The 14,686-nt window shown below is 38.3% G+C and overlaps 1 protein-coding gene across 1 annotated transcript in view; it reads right to left on the reverse strand.

Moving 5' to 3' along the window:
* Positions 1-5,665: 5,665 nt before the first annotated feature.
* SLC16A1 (solute carrier family 16 member 1) overlaps positions 5,666-14,686 on the reverse strand; it is a 49,549-nt gene continuing 40,528 nt past the window's right edge. The window contains exons 4-5 of the mRNA XM_053592891.1: positions 13,650-14,516; positions 5,666-12,286 (exon numbers count right to left, since the gene is read on the reverse strand). Of these exons, the coding sequence (XP_053448866.1) occupies positions 12,012-12,286; positions 13,650-14,516 (1,142 nt within the window). The 3' untranslated portion in view covers positions 5,666-12,011. The remainder of the gene's footprint in view (positions 12,287-13,649; positions 14,517-14,686) is intronic.

Genomic DNA, 14,686 nt, shown 5'->3' on the forward strand with positions numbered 1-14,686 from the left:
TCTGCAACAAAGTGAGTCTCTGTCTCAAAAAATGTAAAATCTAAAAAATAAAAAGTTGCATCCCTGACTCAGGCCAGTGGTGAGGAGGGGAAGGAGAGTGTCCTTTGTTCTTTGTGCCACAGGAGATGGCTCAAGGAAATTGTCTGGGCTGAGGTCACAAGATTGTCTTAGCTGGAAATGAGATGAATCAGAACCATCAATGATAGTTGAGTAGCAATAGCCTGAAGCTGCAAACCTCCCCTTTAAAGCTCTGTATTTCTGCTCAGAAGTAGGACATTGGTACTTTAAGACCAGAGTCTGACAACATCCTCATTTGCTAGCAGATTAATACACTTCTCTTTCCTTCTCCTTAAACCACTTGTCCTTGTTCTTCCACTGTGACCTCAGGGACAAGTGCTGAACTTTCAATAACACTACCTAATTTGGGAGTCATTATTATTATTAAGACAGAGTCTTGCTCTGCCACCTGGGCTAGAGTGCGATGGCCTCAGCCTAGCTCACAACAACCTCAAACTCCCGGGCTCAAGCTATCCTTCTGCCTCAGCCTCCCTAGTAGCTGGGAGTACAGATGCCCACAACATTCCCTGGCTAATTTTTCTATTTTTAGTAGAGTTGAGGTCTTATTCTTACTCACTCCTGAACTCAAGCGTTCCTGCTTCAGCCTCCAAGAATGTTAGGATTACAGGTATGAGACACCATGCCCAGCCTGGTAATTTAAACGCACCTCTTAGAAGGGTGATCTTGTCCATCCAGAACATTCTCTATGATGGCCACTGTAATTCTAAATTATTTTTGATAAAATGTTGACACTCTTGTCAATATTTACAATTTCCAGGACCATGATTTTTATACATTATTTAAAAGGCAGGCATTCTAGAAGGTGGAATACTCAGTTCTTTAGAATCTTAGGTTTCTCAGAGCTGAGATAAAAGCCTAAGAGAGGAACATCTCTGGGAAACATTACTGGGAAACCATCCTGTTTTTAGAATGTGATGTTTTCACAGTGTTGCTTGTTGCAAGGAAATTTTCTTGAGGCTGATGGATGACCAGGTGTCAAAATAACCTGTTTCATGACCAGCTTATTCTTTTAGAAGTCTTATTTTTAGGTGGCAGGTACTCTAAGAGCTTTTAGGTACTCTTCCATATCCATCAGTCAAGTTGTGGCTTGGCTCTGAGATTGTCTTCACCAACTTAGCCAATGATCTTTCCCTATCTTAGTGTGCAAGAGAAAGAAACAAAGAGGAAGAATCCAAATCCCTGTGAATTTCTGAAAGACAGTGTCCAACGTCCTTTGCAGTAACTGCCACTTACTGCAATCACTGTCAGTGCCTTTTGGAAGTGACCCAGCAATAACTGTGAACCACCACGGGTCATGTGCTCTGCCACAGCATGACCCTTGGCACTCCAAAGCCAAAATAATCAGAACTCGAATGTAAAGAGCTGCTTACTCATGACCTTAGGGGCACAGTGAGGAAGATAGAGGACCTCACTTGCTTTCTTCAAGGGTCTTGGGGTTGTCAGCAGTATCCTTTAGGTCCCTTCATGGTTGCCAGAACTGTTAAAAAAAAATTCAACACATTTAGTCTAACGATCTTGTAGCCTTTTATTAATAATTAATAAATCAGGAAGCATCTTATGTAGAAAATAGGTAAGTGCTCTGCTGGAATGGCAGAACAGGCAGGAAAAGGTAGCCAGAGCAGGGCTGAGGAAATAGAATAATATTAAAAAGTGGATTGGTTAACATCAGGTTACTTTCCTTTTAAGAGCTAAAGCAGAGGGGATATCTCATCATGCTGGTTCAGGTCGACTGGGCCTCTTCTCATTTGTTGCTATGAATCTCCTGTTATTGGTCTATCTTGAATTACTCCTGCTTCCTTAAAATTTCTGTTTATGTGCCACTTAGCATGAGTAACTCCGTTTAGGTCTGTTGGGGCCTGGTGTAGACGCTTAGTCCAAAATAGTGGTCTCCCATAAATCTTACTCAACACTTTTATAATAAATGGATAAATATATAATAGTTTTCTGAGTGCTGTAAGCCACTCTCGCAAATTATTGAACCTGAGAAGGGAGTCATGGAAACCTCTAATATGTAGCCACATTGGACAGAAGTTTAGGTAATCTGGGGGTCTGCTATTTGAAATTGGTATCTGAAGGTGGGGTAATCTTGTGCGACTCAGCCTTTAACCTGTGCATCTTACACTACATCCAGGTAGATAGTATCAGAATTGAGTTCACCTGCAGAACTCCCAGTTGGTGTGCAGAGAATTAGTAGAACATTAGGTCATAGAAGTACTCCATGCTGAGCGTGGGTGTAGAGAAAAATTTTTTTCCTTTAAAGTAGCCTACAGGCCTCCTGGGATCTCCTTTGTCTTCCTGGGCTTGGGAAACACTCTGCCCTAAGTTCACTTAAGTCTCCCAAGTTTGGCCTGTGGACTTTTAGGGTCTTCGTAACACTATGTGATAAACACTAATTTCCTTGTACTGCCTCCAACAGACTGAAAGCTTTTTGAAAATAAAGGGGAGGCTTTATTCAGCCTTTTATCCTCCTATCCTAGGCCTGGCACAGCCTGTGTTTTACAACGCTAGCCAGTCACTTCTACCATAGCCCCGCACAGCTCTCTCTGGATGCTTGTCTCCAGGAGAAATGCAGCCTCACCTTTCTCCACCAAGCTCAAAGGCCACCTCCTACAGAAGCTTCTTCAGAAGCTACAATCAAAAGGTTTGTCTCACTTTGCAGGCTGTTCCCTCTCTTCTCAAGAAGCTCAGTCTGGTAGGGATTCAGAAGGGAGTATTAGTAAGTACAATGCCCTGCAGTGCTAGGAAAATTGTGGACGACTTTTATGTGGGCAAAGTGTTACTGAGTGTCCTTTCAGTGGAATAGTGTTGTTCAGGGTTCCCTGTCACCTGCTTCCATAGCAGTATCTTCCAACCATTTTTTATCTCACGGTACACTTCAACCTGTAGTTAAACTTCCACTGCACACTTCAATTATGTTGATTAAAAAAAAGAGTAAAAAGAAAATAATATACTTACTGTGCTTTCAACTTCTTTCAAAAATAATGTACTTAATGACCTTTACATTATTTTTGTGGCACACCTAAGATCCTTTCACAGCACACCAGTGTGCCTGGCATAGAGGTTGAAAATCACTATTGGGCTTTCCATTAGAAAAGTGCTGGGCTATTTTACAACTCTGCAGAAATCAAAGTTAACTTGGGAAGGGCTGATGAAAGTACAGATGTTTTCTGTCTAAAGCAGGCGTCCTCAAACTTTTTAAACAGGGGGCCAATTCACTGTCCCTCAGACCATTAGAGGGCCGGACTATAGTTTAAAAAAAAAAACAACTATGAACAAATTCCTATGCACACTACACATATCTTATTTTGAAGTAAAAAACAAAACAGGAACAAATACAATTCACACTGCTTCATGTGGCCCGCGGGCCGCAGTTTGAGGATACCTGGTCTAAAGTATAATAAAAAATGCAAATGGTTCCTGTTCCTGGCAATGCAAATGAGTTTTACCCAGCAGAGAACAAATCTTTGTAAGCCCAATTCTCATGTGAAATAGTTATAAAATCCTACTGGTTCCCTCCTTAATAAATTAAACAATTGTTTATCCTGTATCTGTATGTTTCATGATTTCACCATTTGGACAATTATCCTTTCCCAGTGGTATCTATGATAAAGGTAGTGGTAATTAATACTTACTGAGCACACATATTCTGTTACCCTGTTTCCCCGAAAATAAGACAGTGTCTTATTTTAAGGTGTGCTCCCAAAGATGCGCTAGGTCTGATTTTCAGGGGACATCTTATCTTTCCTGTAAGTAGGTCTTATTTTCGGAGGATGTTTATTTTGGGGGAAACAGGGTAGGCACTATGTTGGACGTTTCACAGATTGTATCTTATTTAATCCTCCTGGCAACTCTGTATTTGTCCTAGTCTACAGATGTAGAAACCAAGGCCTAGGGGTTAACTAACTGGCCTAAGGACTCATAAAGTGCCATATCTGCAATGTGTATCCAGAGACCTGGGGTTCAACACAAAGATTTGTTCTCTAAATGCACTGTCACTATAAGGGCAATTAAAATAAAATTGTGGAATCAAGTAAGGCTTTTTAGAAGAGAGGACACGAACCAAATTTCAAAGGATGCAGAGCTCATACAAAGAAGAAAGAAGGGAAGAATTTCCAGGTATAAGTCAGCTCTAAGAAATTCAGTTGGGCTGGAAAACAAAGTGTGGACTGAGGACTGACAAGAGCTAAGACTGAGGAATGATGCTGTGAGTCAAGCCAAGGAGTTTGGACTTTATCCTCAAACTATAGGATTTTAGGCAAAGAAATGGTATGATTAGATTTGATCTTATTTTTATCTTTATTGCATTTGTTTGAAGTTATGAAAGTGGTATAGACTTATCATTATTATTACTTAAAAAGTATCAATGCTGACATATTTGGCCCCTGTAGAAAAACCATTTTGACAGCCATGTTGAAGGCTAGACTGGAAATGGTGAGAGCAGTCAGGGAGGTTATTAGCAACCAAGCCAATTGGCAGGGAAAAATAAAAGGAGGGGATGGAAAGGAGGAACAGTAAACTAGTAGAACCTATGTGATTTGGCAACTGATGAAGTATGTGGAGGGCAGAAGAGGGCAACAGGGAGGGGCGGGTGCACCAGCCAGAGCCCTCCAAAGTGCTTTGCTCAGAAGCTCCCCACCACACGCCTGTTTATTTATTCTTAGCATTGGAGAACAAAGATAGTACTTGGAATTTAAAAGGAATAGGGCTGTTATCAAGTCTGTACCACTCCCATTCTGAAAAGCATGTAGAGTATGACCAGAAGCACTCAGGCCCTTTTCTTTTGGCATCAAGTGGTTAAAAGAAAAAAATAAATGAATAGAAAGGAAAAGAAAGATAAATTATGAGTTATAAACCTTCTCTTGATAATTATGCACATACAGATTGCCAGCACACCAGGTGACTTTTAATCCCTGTCCAGTTCTCCTCCTGGCCTTCTTAATGGCTTCTGGCCACTTCCTCTTGGGATCTGGCCAGAGTAAGCTCAGGAAATGCAAAGTTTTAATTCTGGAATCAGTAAAGCATATTAGGAAAGGAAATCCACAGTGACAAAAAAAAAAAAAATCACATTATGTATTTCAAAGCCAAGGGAGAGAATTGTAAATTAGATTGTGAATTTGTTGGGGATAGAAACCACTTTACTTCACTTTGGTGCAGGACCCATGTGATTGGTTTGGCCATTACTCACCCTCAGGGTCACCCAGGATTTGGCCTCTTCCATCCTTATGTTTCCAAAGCTTCCATCCAGCACAACCTTCAGCTTTAGCAGCTGAGCTGTCCAGGGTCTTGCTTTTGTGCTCATCTGATAGCAGGGGAGATACCCTGCCAGGACAAGGGCCATACCCACTTCCCTCGGATGGATCGGGGTGATGGACTATTAAAAGGCCTTTGTTTAACTCTGGTAAATTGTATCTTTAGCAGCTGTTCTTTATTCATGTTGGTTCTCTAATGACTTAACTGATGTTTGCTACACTGCATTGTACTACTGGGCACATGGTGTATTATACATGGGTCATCATGAAAGTTTTGAGATACATAAAAATCAAGGCAAAATTCGCGCAGATGGAAACAAATGACACACATTACCATGCATTGAACAATATGCTGTGTATTTTCACTCTTAATCCTCACAATAGTTTTATAACATTTATCAAAGAGGCTTAGAGAAATCAACCTGCTGAAAAATAAATTTTTAAATTTTTTATGCTTTCCCAAGACAAGGTTAGAGGTTTCTCTGTGTGTTAGCCCAACACCGCAGTTACTACATGGTCTTCCTCATTTTGTTCACTGTTAATATCCCTTGTACTCAGCAAATAGAGCCAGGCATATAGAAGATTCTCTAAAAAATACTGGTTGGTGAATGAATGAAGGCTGATCTTATACACTGCTCTTTTCTGAAAATGACTGTTTTCCTTATAACTTACTATTCATTGCCTATTTCCCTCTACTAGTGTAAGATGCCCATGAAAACAGATTATTATATTTTGTTCACTGCTGGATTCTCAAAGTCTAGAACAATGCCTATGGCATAGTAAGGGCCCAATAAGTATCTGTTGGTGAGTGAACAAATGGTAGCAGTATGGACAAGAAAATTCCACCCGTCATTTTGTGACATTAGTGTATGTTTTCCTGATGCTGATCTCAGTAAGAAAATGCTTGAGAACAACCACAATACCATGATGTGGGAGACTGGCGGGTGCTGACTGCTCTAGCTTCCTGAATCACACATTCACTTGTAGCTCAAAGTTGATGAGAAGAACCACAGGAGCACTGTGTCCAAGAGCACTGCCTGTGGGAAGGAAGCACAGGTGGCCTGTGGACTCTACACTCTGCAGCTTGGTCTAGCACCAGCAAATCTTGACTTCATTCCACCATGCTCTTGAGTTCCATGTCATACTCCATTTCACCAGAGTGCAACTCTTAGAGGAGCAGAAAAAAGTAATCTGCTTATAATAATCATTAGGTACATTTTCTTAGGAGTCAAATGTCTCTTGCCAGAACATGTCTAGATCTAATGCACTGTTTTTTCCTCTTCGTAAACCAGTAGTAGGTGCTACATTAAACGTTTTTAATAGAAAGGTAACCATCACATTAAGAAAATTTCGAATATATAGGGCACTGGGAGGCCAAGGCTGGTGGATTGCCTAAGCTCAGGAGTTTAAGACCAGCCTGAGCAAGAGTGAGACCCCATCTCTAAAACTAACTGAGCACCTGTAGTCCCAGCTATTTGGGAGGCTGAGACAAGAGGATCACCTGAGCCCAAGAGTTTTGATTGCTGTAAGCTATGATGCCACAGCACTCCATCCTCCATCAAGGGCAACAAAATGAGACTGTCTCAAAAACAAAAAACAAAAAACAAAAAAAAAAGAAGAAAGAAAAAGAAAAATTTTAACATGAAAAAATATAGAAAATGTCTTAAAATTTTACAATACTCACTAAATTATAATTTGTTTTCTTTTTTCCTGTGGGTGGATATATGTATTATCATACATGCACATACTTCATGCTAGTCTGCGTGGTTTTTCACTTAGCATTATGCCATATTTATATCACAAGGACTTCACAATTATCCATCTCAATATTCCTATGTAAGGATTTCTCAAAGAAATTGATAATTTCAAAGACAAACTTTCTTAAATTTCCAAATCTATAATTTTTAGGGAAAAGGATAAGATGTGAACTCATGGTGCTTGGTACATATTACAAAACTACTTTCCCAAAATGTTATACCAATTTACTCAGCTAACAACTAATAATTTACCATCTAAACTATGTCACTGAAACATTGCATAGTAGGGAAAAAGAGAAATCTCATCAACCTTCCAATTTTCATTTAAAGACATTACTAGGGATAAAGAACTTTAACCCTAATTAGTTATTTCTTCTCTTACAGAATCATCACAATTAAGTAGAAAAGTTTATCTGCTACTAGTAGAGCATCCCGTCTATGGAGGAGTGTGCTGTTATGGGTAGAAAGATCAGCTGGGTGCTGTAGCTCAGAGGTTAGAGCACTGGTGTTATAAACCTGGGGTCTTGAGTTTGAGCCTCACCTGGGCCTAATCTTAAAAAAAAAAGAAGGAAAGAAAAGAAGAAAGACCAAAAGGGTTTTGGAATTCAAATACATCTTATGTAAAGAGCTGTACATACATGCACCTACCATATGGTAAAGTGTTAGCTCCATCCATTCATTTATAAAAGAAGGAGCAATCAATACGTTTGTGAAGCTAAGAGTTAAATCAAAAGGAGGAGTTTGATCATTTGGCTAATATTCTTAAGAGTCACTCTAAAACCAGCCCCTACAAGTAAGGATTCCCTTTAGGGACTGTAATGGCCCATTTTTTCCATAAACATTTTTTAATAGTCAGCTGTTTATACTCAGTAAGCACTTGCTTAACAAAAGCTGTCACACATCAATTAACTTTCATGACAGCCCTCATGATGGGTTCAAATTATTATTAACACCTTACGAGAGGAAAAAACCTGACACTGAGGGAGGCTAAGTAAACTGAGGTTACACAGCCTTAATGTGAACCCCAAGAGCCTACCTTGTTAATTAAACAGTAGGCTATAATTTCTTTTGTTAGCTATGGCTATCTTCTCTAGGCAAGTCAGAATAAAGTTAGCATAAATAAACCCATGCTCTTGAGCTGAGAAAGATACTCTATAATTACAAATGCTGCTGTTTCCAATTGCTTACATTTGAATGATTTTGCCTCTGTGGTCTGAATGGAGAGGAAAAGGTGACTGAATCTAATACCCTATAGCTAGAACACATTTCACAGAGTGATGTAGCACCCACCACTCCCCATCCAGATGCTTCCAAACTCCAAAGCAACTTGGCCTAGTTGCTCCTATTTGTGCAAACCAGGTAAGCTTGGGTTGATACTTCCACTCAGGCACTGGAAGACTGATCCCAGTTATACAAAGTCTATCATTAACTCTTCCATATCTTCTAGGCAAGTGCCTGACTTGATTACTGAAATAGGCCACTTTGCAAAGGTGACAATTTACTGTTAATTTCCCCATCTTTCTAAGTGTGTGTGTGTGTGAAAGGAGGATATCTGTGCTGATGATTAAGTGTATTACACTGTGAACCATTTCCTAAGGAAGGTAAAACCCAAACATTTAGATTTTTTCATACAAATATGCAACCAATACCCAATTTATCAATCTGAAATTCAATACAATAAAACAATGGTTCATACAAAAATAATGTCTTTTTACAACTTTTTTCCTTTTTAAAATACATGGTAAACAATTTTAATATTGACATATATATCTTGATATAGACAGTAACTACTAAATTCAGACAATCCAAGAATCCAAACAGACAATTCTTCATTGATGTGACTAAATTAAGGATAAAATACCTCTGAATTTTCCGTAGGTATGTTTTACAATCGTTTCCTTAATACTTTTTATACAAACTGTTCCTTTATTTTGGCTAATGAAGACAGATTCTCAATGGATTTAAGCTTAATATAATAATACGTTCTGGTTTATGCTGCCACCTTCTGTAATTGTGCAACTTATCCGGTTCTTGGATAATTTGCCTGCTTTGACTTGGAAGCCTGTTTCAGGGTATGTACTCTGAAACAGCCTACATGCCTGTTATTATCTAAGAGCTGCTTATGTGCTCTCTGTAACTTACAGAGGGTAAGAGGCAGAGAAAAGGGAAATACAGGCAGGCACTCTATTTTCCCAAAGCAGACACTGAAACCACATGAAGTAAAATAAAACTTCAAATGGAGTCAAGGGGTAACAGACTAGATCAGAAAGCCCAGTTGCTTCAAGTGTTGACTTGCAACCTAGTTGAAGATAAGCAGGAAGAGATGGCACAGAGCAGGCCTGTGTTGAGTTTTAGCGTTGGCTCTATTACAAAAACTGCTATTTAATAAATTCCTTAATCCCGTCGTCTTCACTGAGAAAAGTCGGGGTTAGAGATGGATAAGAAATACAGTTCCAATTCTGAGCCAGGTACAAGCTTGGAGATACTGAAGCTTCAGTGCAAGACCACGCCAATAAAGTGAATATCACTAAAGCGAGTCACACAAACTTTTTGGTTTCTCACTGCACGTGAATGTTGTTTATACTATCCTGTAATCTTTTAAGTGTGCAATAGCATTCTGACTGAAAAAAGTATGTACTTTAACTTAAAAATATTTTATTGCTAAAAATGCTAATGAGGTGAGCACATGCTATTGGAAAAGTGGCCCCAAAATCAAATCTGTAAGGGGAAAAAAGTATCTGCTAAGCACAATAAAATGAGGGATGCCTGGCACTAACTTTTGCTTGTGAATACAGCAACTTCAGAATCCTTCCTTCTAAAGAGCAGTGGTTAATCTGCATCACAAAACACTCATTTTACTAACAAGATTCAACACAGGTCAGCAATGTACACAGTGTGGATGTAGCTTCCACAATGAGGATGGGGGAAAAATAATCTTTTACATTTGCTTTCTTTTTTTTTTTTTTTTTACTATTTCTTTCACTCATATCCTCTCATCAACAGTAACACTCACTTTTACAGAAGAGAAAAGAGGTCAAACTGTAGAATGGCAGAATTCAAACTGGGGCCAAGCCTCCCAATACTCTTCTCTAAAACAACTCCCCCACCAGCCCTAACACACAGGCATACAAAGAGACTTTTTCTTGTGTCCCTAAGGTTAACTGCTTTGGATGCTCTCACTTCAAATGAGATGGTTTCAAAATCCCCTCCTTCTTGTCTTAAAGCAGAGAAGGAGAAAGGAGAAAATTAAAATAAGCTATATATGCAAATCTCATACTGAATCATTTAATTTAATACGAGCAAGGGCCAAATTGAAACTTGATAATGAAAACGAAGATACAGCAATATTTTCTTCAAGAAAATAAACATTTGGAGGGAGAAACTTTTCTAAAAAAAAAAAAATGTTTATTTGGAAAAGTCAGCATCTTATACAAGGTTGTATATCTATACTTTCATCAATTACAGTAGTATTTTAAATGCATTTAATATAATTTATTGAATACTATATTTTTCTGCCTCAATTTAAGATATCAGACTAAAAAAATATTTACAGTTTTCATTCTGGTCCACCCTCCTGCCTATCCTTATATTGAATCCATTTCTCTGCTTTTCAAGAAAGTGAAAAGAGTCACAAAATTTTTAGGTTTATGGGAAAATAAGCATGTATCCAATAATTCTAAGCATAACATAATTTAAGCCCTTTTCAGAAAAAAGAAAAGGAATTACTTATCAAAACTAAGCACACTTTGCAACTTCCCTCCCAATCTTCTCTGCATTGGTTTGCCTGATGCCAAACTTTTCTGGCCTTCTCTAATTTGCAAACATTGAAAAAAATAAAAAACAATACCAAACACACTGAGTATCACACAGCTCTAAGCTAGATATAAATGGGACCACTGTGAATCAGAGGGGAAAAATTCTAGGGGGAAGAAAAGATTCCAACAGCCTTACGCTTTAATGGAGGTTTTGGAAAAACCTAAGTTGAATTTAGGTGATGTTTGAAATATCTGTCTAAATATAATTAGATTCATTATATTTACTAAGGAGGCACAAACAGATAGTTTGATATATAGTTTTAGAGATTTTAATACTAAGTTTTACAGTCTGAAAAATAATACCAAGTGATTTCAAAAGGGGCAATCATCTATAAACACTCAAAATGTGTCATGAACAGGGGAACTAAAGTAGTAATTTAATGAAAACAACTCTCAAGTGCTTATTTGGCTTCTAATAAGCCTTCCAAGAAAAAGTACCCAAAAGGTGTTAACAAATACAATGTGGCTAGAACAGCCAAGATATTTCCAAAGTTTTATGCTTTAGATTTCCTAAATATATAGCTAGGAGGCACATGTGCCAGGCAATTACTGATGCTAGGAAGATATTTGAGTCAGCATTTCTTATAAGACCTCCAACTTTCAACCAATATTTCTATTCATAAGTTTTCCAGTGATAATGTCTGACAACATATTTACAAATAGCAAGGAAGCAAGATTAATTTTAAATTTTAGATTTGTCTCAAACAAGTTAGTTATTTTTCCTTTTAATGCAATGCTCAAAATTGATGAATTTAGCAGAATGGTTGAAAAAGTTAAGGCTCTCTAAAGAGTTCTAGAGACTAACTTAAGGCACATATTATAATCTTCATGACACTGTAAAAAGCTAAGATTAAAACAAACAAAAAAACCCAAACCTACTTCCTTCCCTTATCCTTTGCCATCAAACCACTCCCTCCCAAAAACATATGGCATTTTTAATTCAGGCTATTGGTAAGGAGTGAAACAAAAATTCCATCAATGAACACCTGGTATGATTTTCACATAAATGTCCACTATCTGCATTGAGCACCACTGGGAGATTACAGGCCAGTAGAATATTTTTAGATATCTTAAGTCATGAACTGCTCCATTTACCCTTCAGCCCCTTGGGTTCAGACTGGACTGTCCTCCTCTTTGGGGCTTCCTTCTGTGCCCGTCTGGTCCGGAGATTCTGCTGCTTTAGTAACTTCTTTTGGCTTCTCAGCAGCATCTATACTGATCTCCTCCTCCTTACTTTCCTTATACTTCTCCTCTGCTTTCTGTTCTTTTGCCAAAAGTCGATAATTGATGCCCATGCCAATGAAGAGATAGATACCTGCAATAATTAGGATTACACCACATGCCCAGTATGTGTATTTGTAGTCTCCATACTTGTCATTGAGAGAACCTAAACATATCAAAAAAAAAAAAAAAAAAAAAGTTAGGTGGATAAGAGCAAACAACATTTCTTTTCCCAAACGAAGCTTAAGGATCCACTCAGAAAGATGTCAGTTCAATCTTCACAGAGCCCACAAACGACAAACTGGTATATAAAGGAATTATAAAAATTATCTGGTCTTCTGTTTATAATACCTCACTTGTTTTGAATGGCCTTACATAATCTGTTATCCTTTGTAACTTAGAAGTAATTAACTCTTGGCAAATCTGAACTGGGAAAGACACAGAGATCACCTAGAATCAATTTTCTTATTACACTATGGAAAAAATTGTAGTCTTGTCCAAGACCATAGAGCTATTCCAATTAACCAGGCCAATGCTCTTTCCCTATCAGCATTTCCCAAAGGGTGTTCCTGTGAACATCTGTCCTGTGCTAAAAATATAATAGCAATACCTTAACACCATTCTAAGTGCTTAATTCTTAAACAGTCAGATTTTGTCATCCCCACTGGAGAGATATAAGAATTGAAACACACAGACATTAAAGCTAGTAAAGTAAGAAAAATAGCTTGTCCTTAAACCCAGGAAGTCTGACTCTGAAGTGTGCACCTTTAACTACCACGCTATAGGACACTAATGTTTCCTAAGTCAAATGAATTTGGAAAATGGCATATCATATTCTTTTCTATCAAATAATCACAACATACACGAACATATTAAAAGCTTCATGAGGCCCTTAGTAAAGAAACTTATTAAACCTGGTGTTTATTTATTTATTTTTTTCTGGCCATCAAACTCTTCATTAAATATCTTCCTAGCGTCAGTAGTTACCTGGCATATGTGCCTCCTAGCTATATCTGATCTATACTGATCTCCTCCTCCTTACTTTCCTTATACTTGAAAAAGTTAAGGCTCTCTAAGGAGTTCTACAGACTCTTGAAGAGACTCTTTGAAGCTTCTATTTCTTCATTTATAAGATAGGGACAGGATACAGTAAATGGTTAGGGCAGTCCTGGTACACTGTGAGCTTATATGATAGCTACTGTTATACCATTATATGGAAATAAACTACATTAAAATGAGTATTTTAAAGGTAGAGTTGTTTTTCTACAGTAAGCATATTAGTTTTATGATCTTTAAAAAGCACTGATATCTTTGTTCCCCTTTCAGTTTGACAGTTTAATTTAATTCAATTTTGTAAGTATTTGAGCAATTATGCTGTGTTAATAACCACTGTGCTAATGCCAAGGGTACAGAAATAAGAGTCCGTCTTGTTCAAATAGTTCACTAATTCCTGCTTTATTATCACCTTGCCAATCTTGTATGTCTGTTTTATGATAACAGAACTACAAAGGTAGGGAGTTATACTATACCTAATAGTGGTGGCCCCAGGAGGACAGGACAGCATTCCACAATGGTCACCAATCCCACAGCGCTGGAGAACCTCTGAGGTCCGACAAGGTCCATCAATGTTTCAAACAGTACAGAGCTGAGCCACCCAAAGGCAAATCCAAAGAATCCCGCATAGACACACAACCCAATATAGGTGGTGGATAAAGGTGCTACCAGATGACACGCTCCATTTGCAATAACAGAAGCAGCAAAGAAATACTGAACTCGAGGTCTAATCCACTTTGTGTTGGCTACAAGTCCCATAGAAGGTCTGGCTACCATGTCAACGAAAGCCAGAATGGAAAGAAGGAAGGCAGACTTCTCACTAGAAAAATGCTTACTCTTACCATAACTACTAAGAAAGACTAAAGGTGTAAAGAGTCCAAAAAACATGATCACGTTTCCAGACAGGTATAGCAAAAAGCCTCTGTGAGTGAACAGGGATAAGTCCAGGAATTTATTAATTTTTTGGTAGAATGATGGGCTCTTTTTCACGGGGTGTCCTCCAATAAGATCTGTATTTGCATCACTTCTACTTTTTTTTATATCAGATTTTCCAGCTTCGTCAAGGGATTCTTTAGATCTATCTTTCCCTGCATTCGTTGGCTTGGGCCCTATAGGTCGCATCAGAGCTCCTGCTACACAACAGTTTAGTAGGAAGCCCCCAAGAATTAGGAAGCTTCCTCTCCAACCAAAGATACCAAAGAAGGCCTGATTGACAGGAGCCAGGGTAGAGAGGAACACAGGGCTGCCTGCCATGGCCAGCCCATTTGCCAGTGGTCGCTTCTTGTAGAAATACTTGCCAATCATGGTCAGAGCTGGGTTCAAGTTGAAGGCAAGTCCAAGACCTGTGGAAGAGGGGGAAAGAAATCCCACATACTGTTATAAACATTAGAAATTATTTGAAATTACTGAACCAGACAACGAAACTAAAATAAGAGGCATAAATAATGGAAAGAAGACAAAAATCCTATTATTAGAGATGTTATACAGTGGTTTAAAGTGTGTGTTCTTTTTT

The sequence above is a fragment of the Nycticebus coucang genome, chromosome 5 (genome assembly GCF_027406575.1).
Source record: "Nycticebus coucang isolate mNycCou1 chromosome 5, mNycCou1.pri, whole genome shotgun sequence".
NCBI lineage: Eukaryota > Metazoa > Chordata > Mammalia > Primates > Lorisidae > Nycticebus > Nycticebus coucang.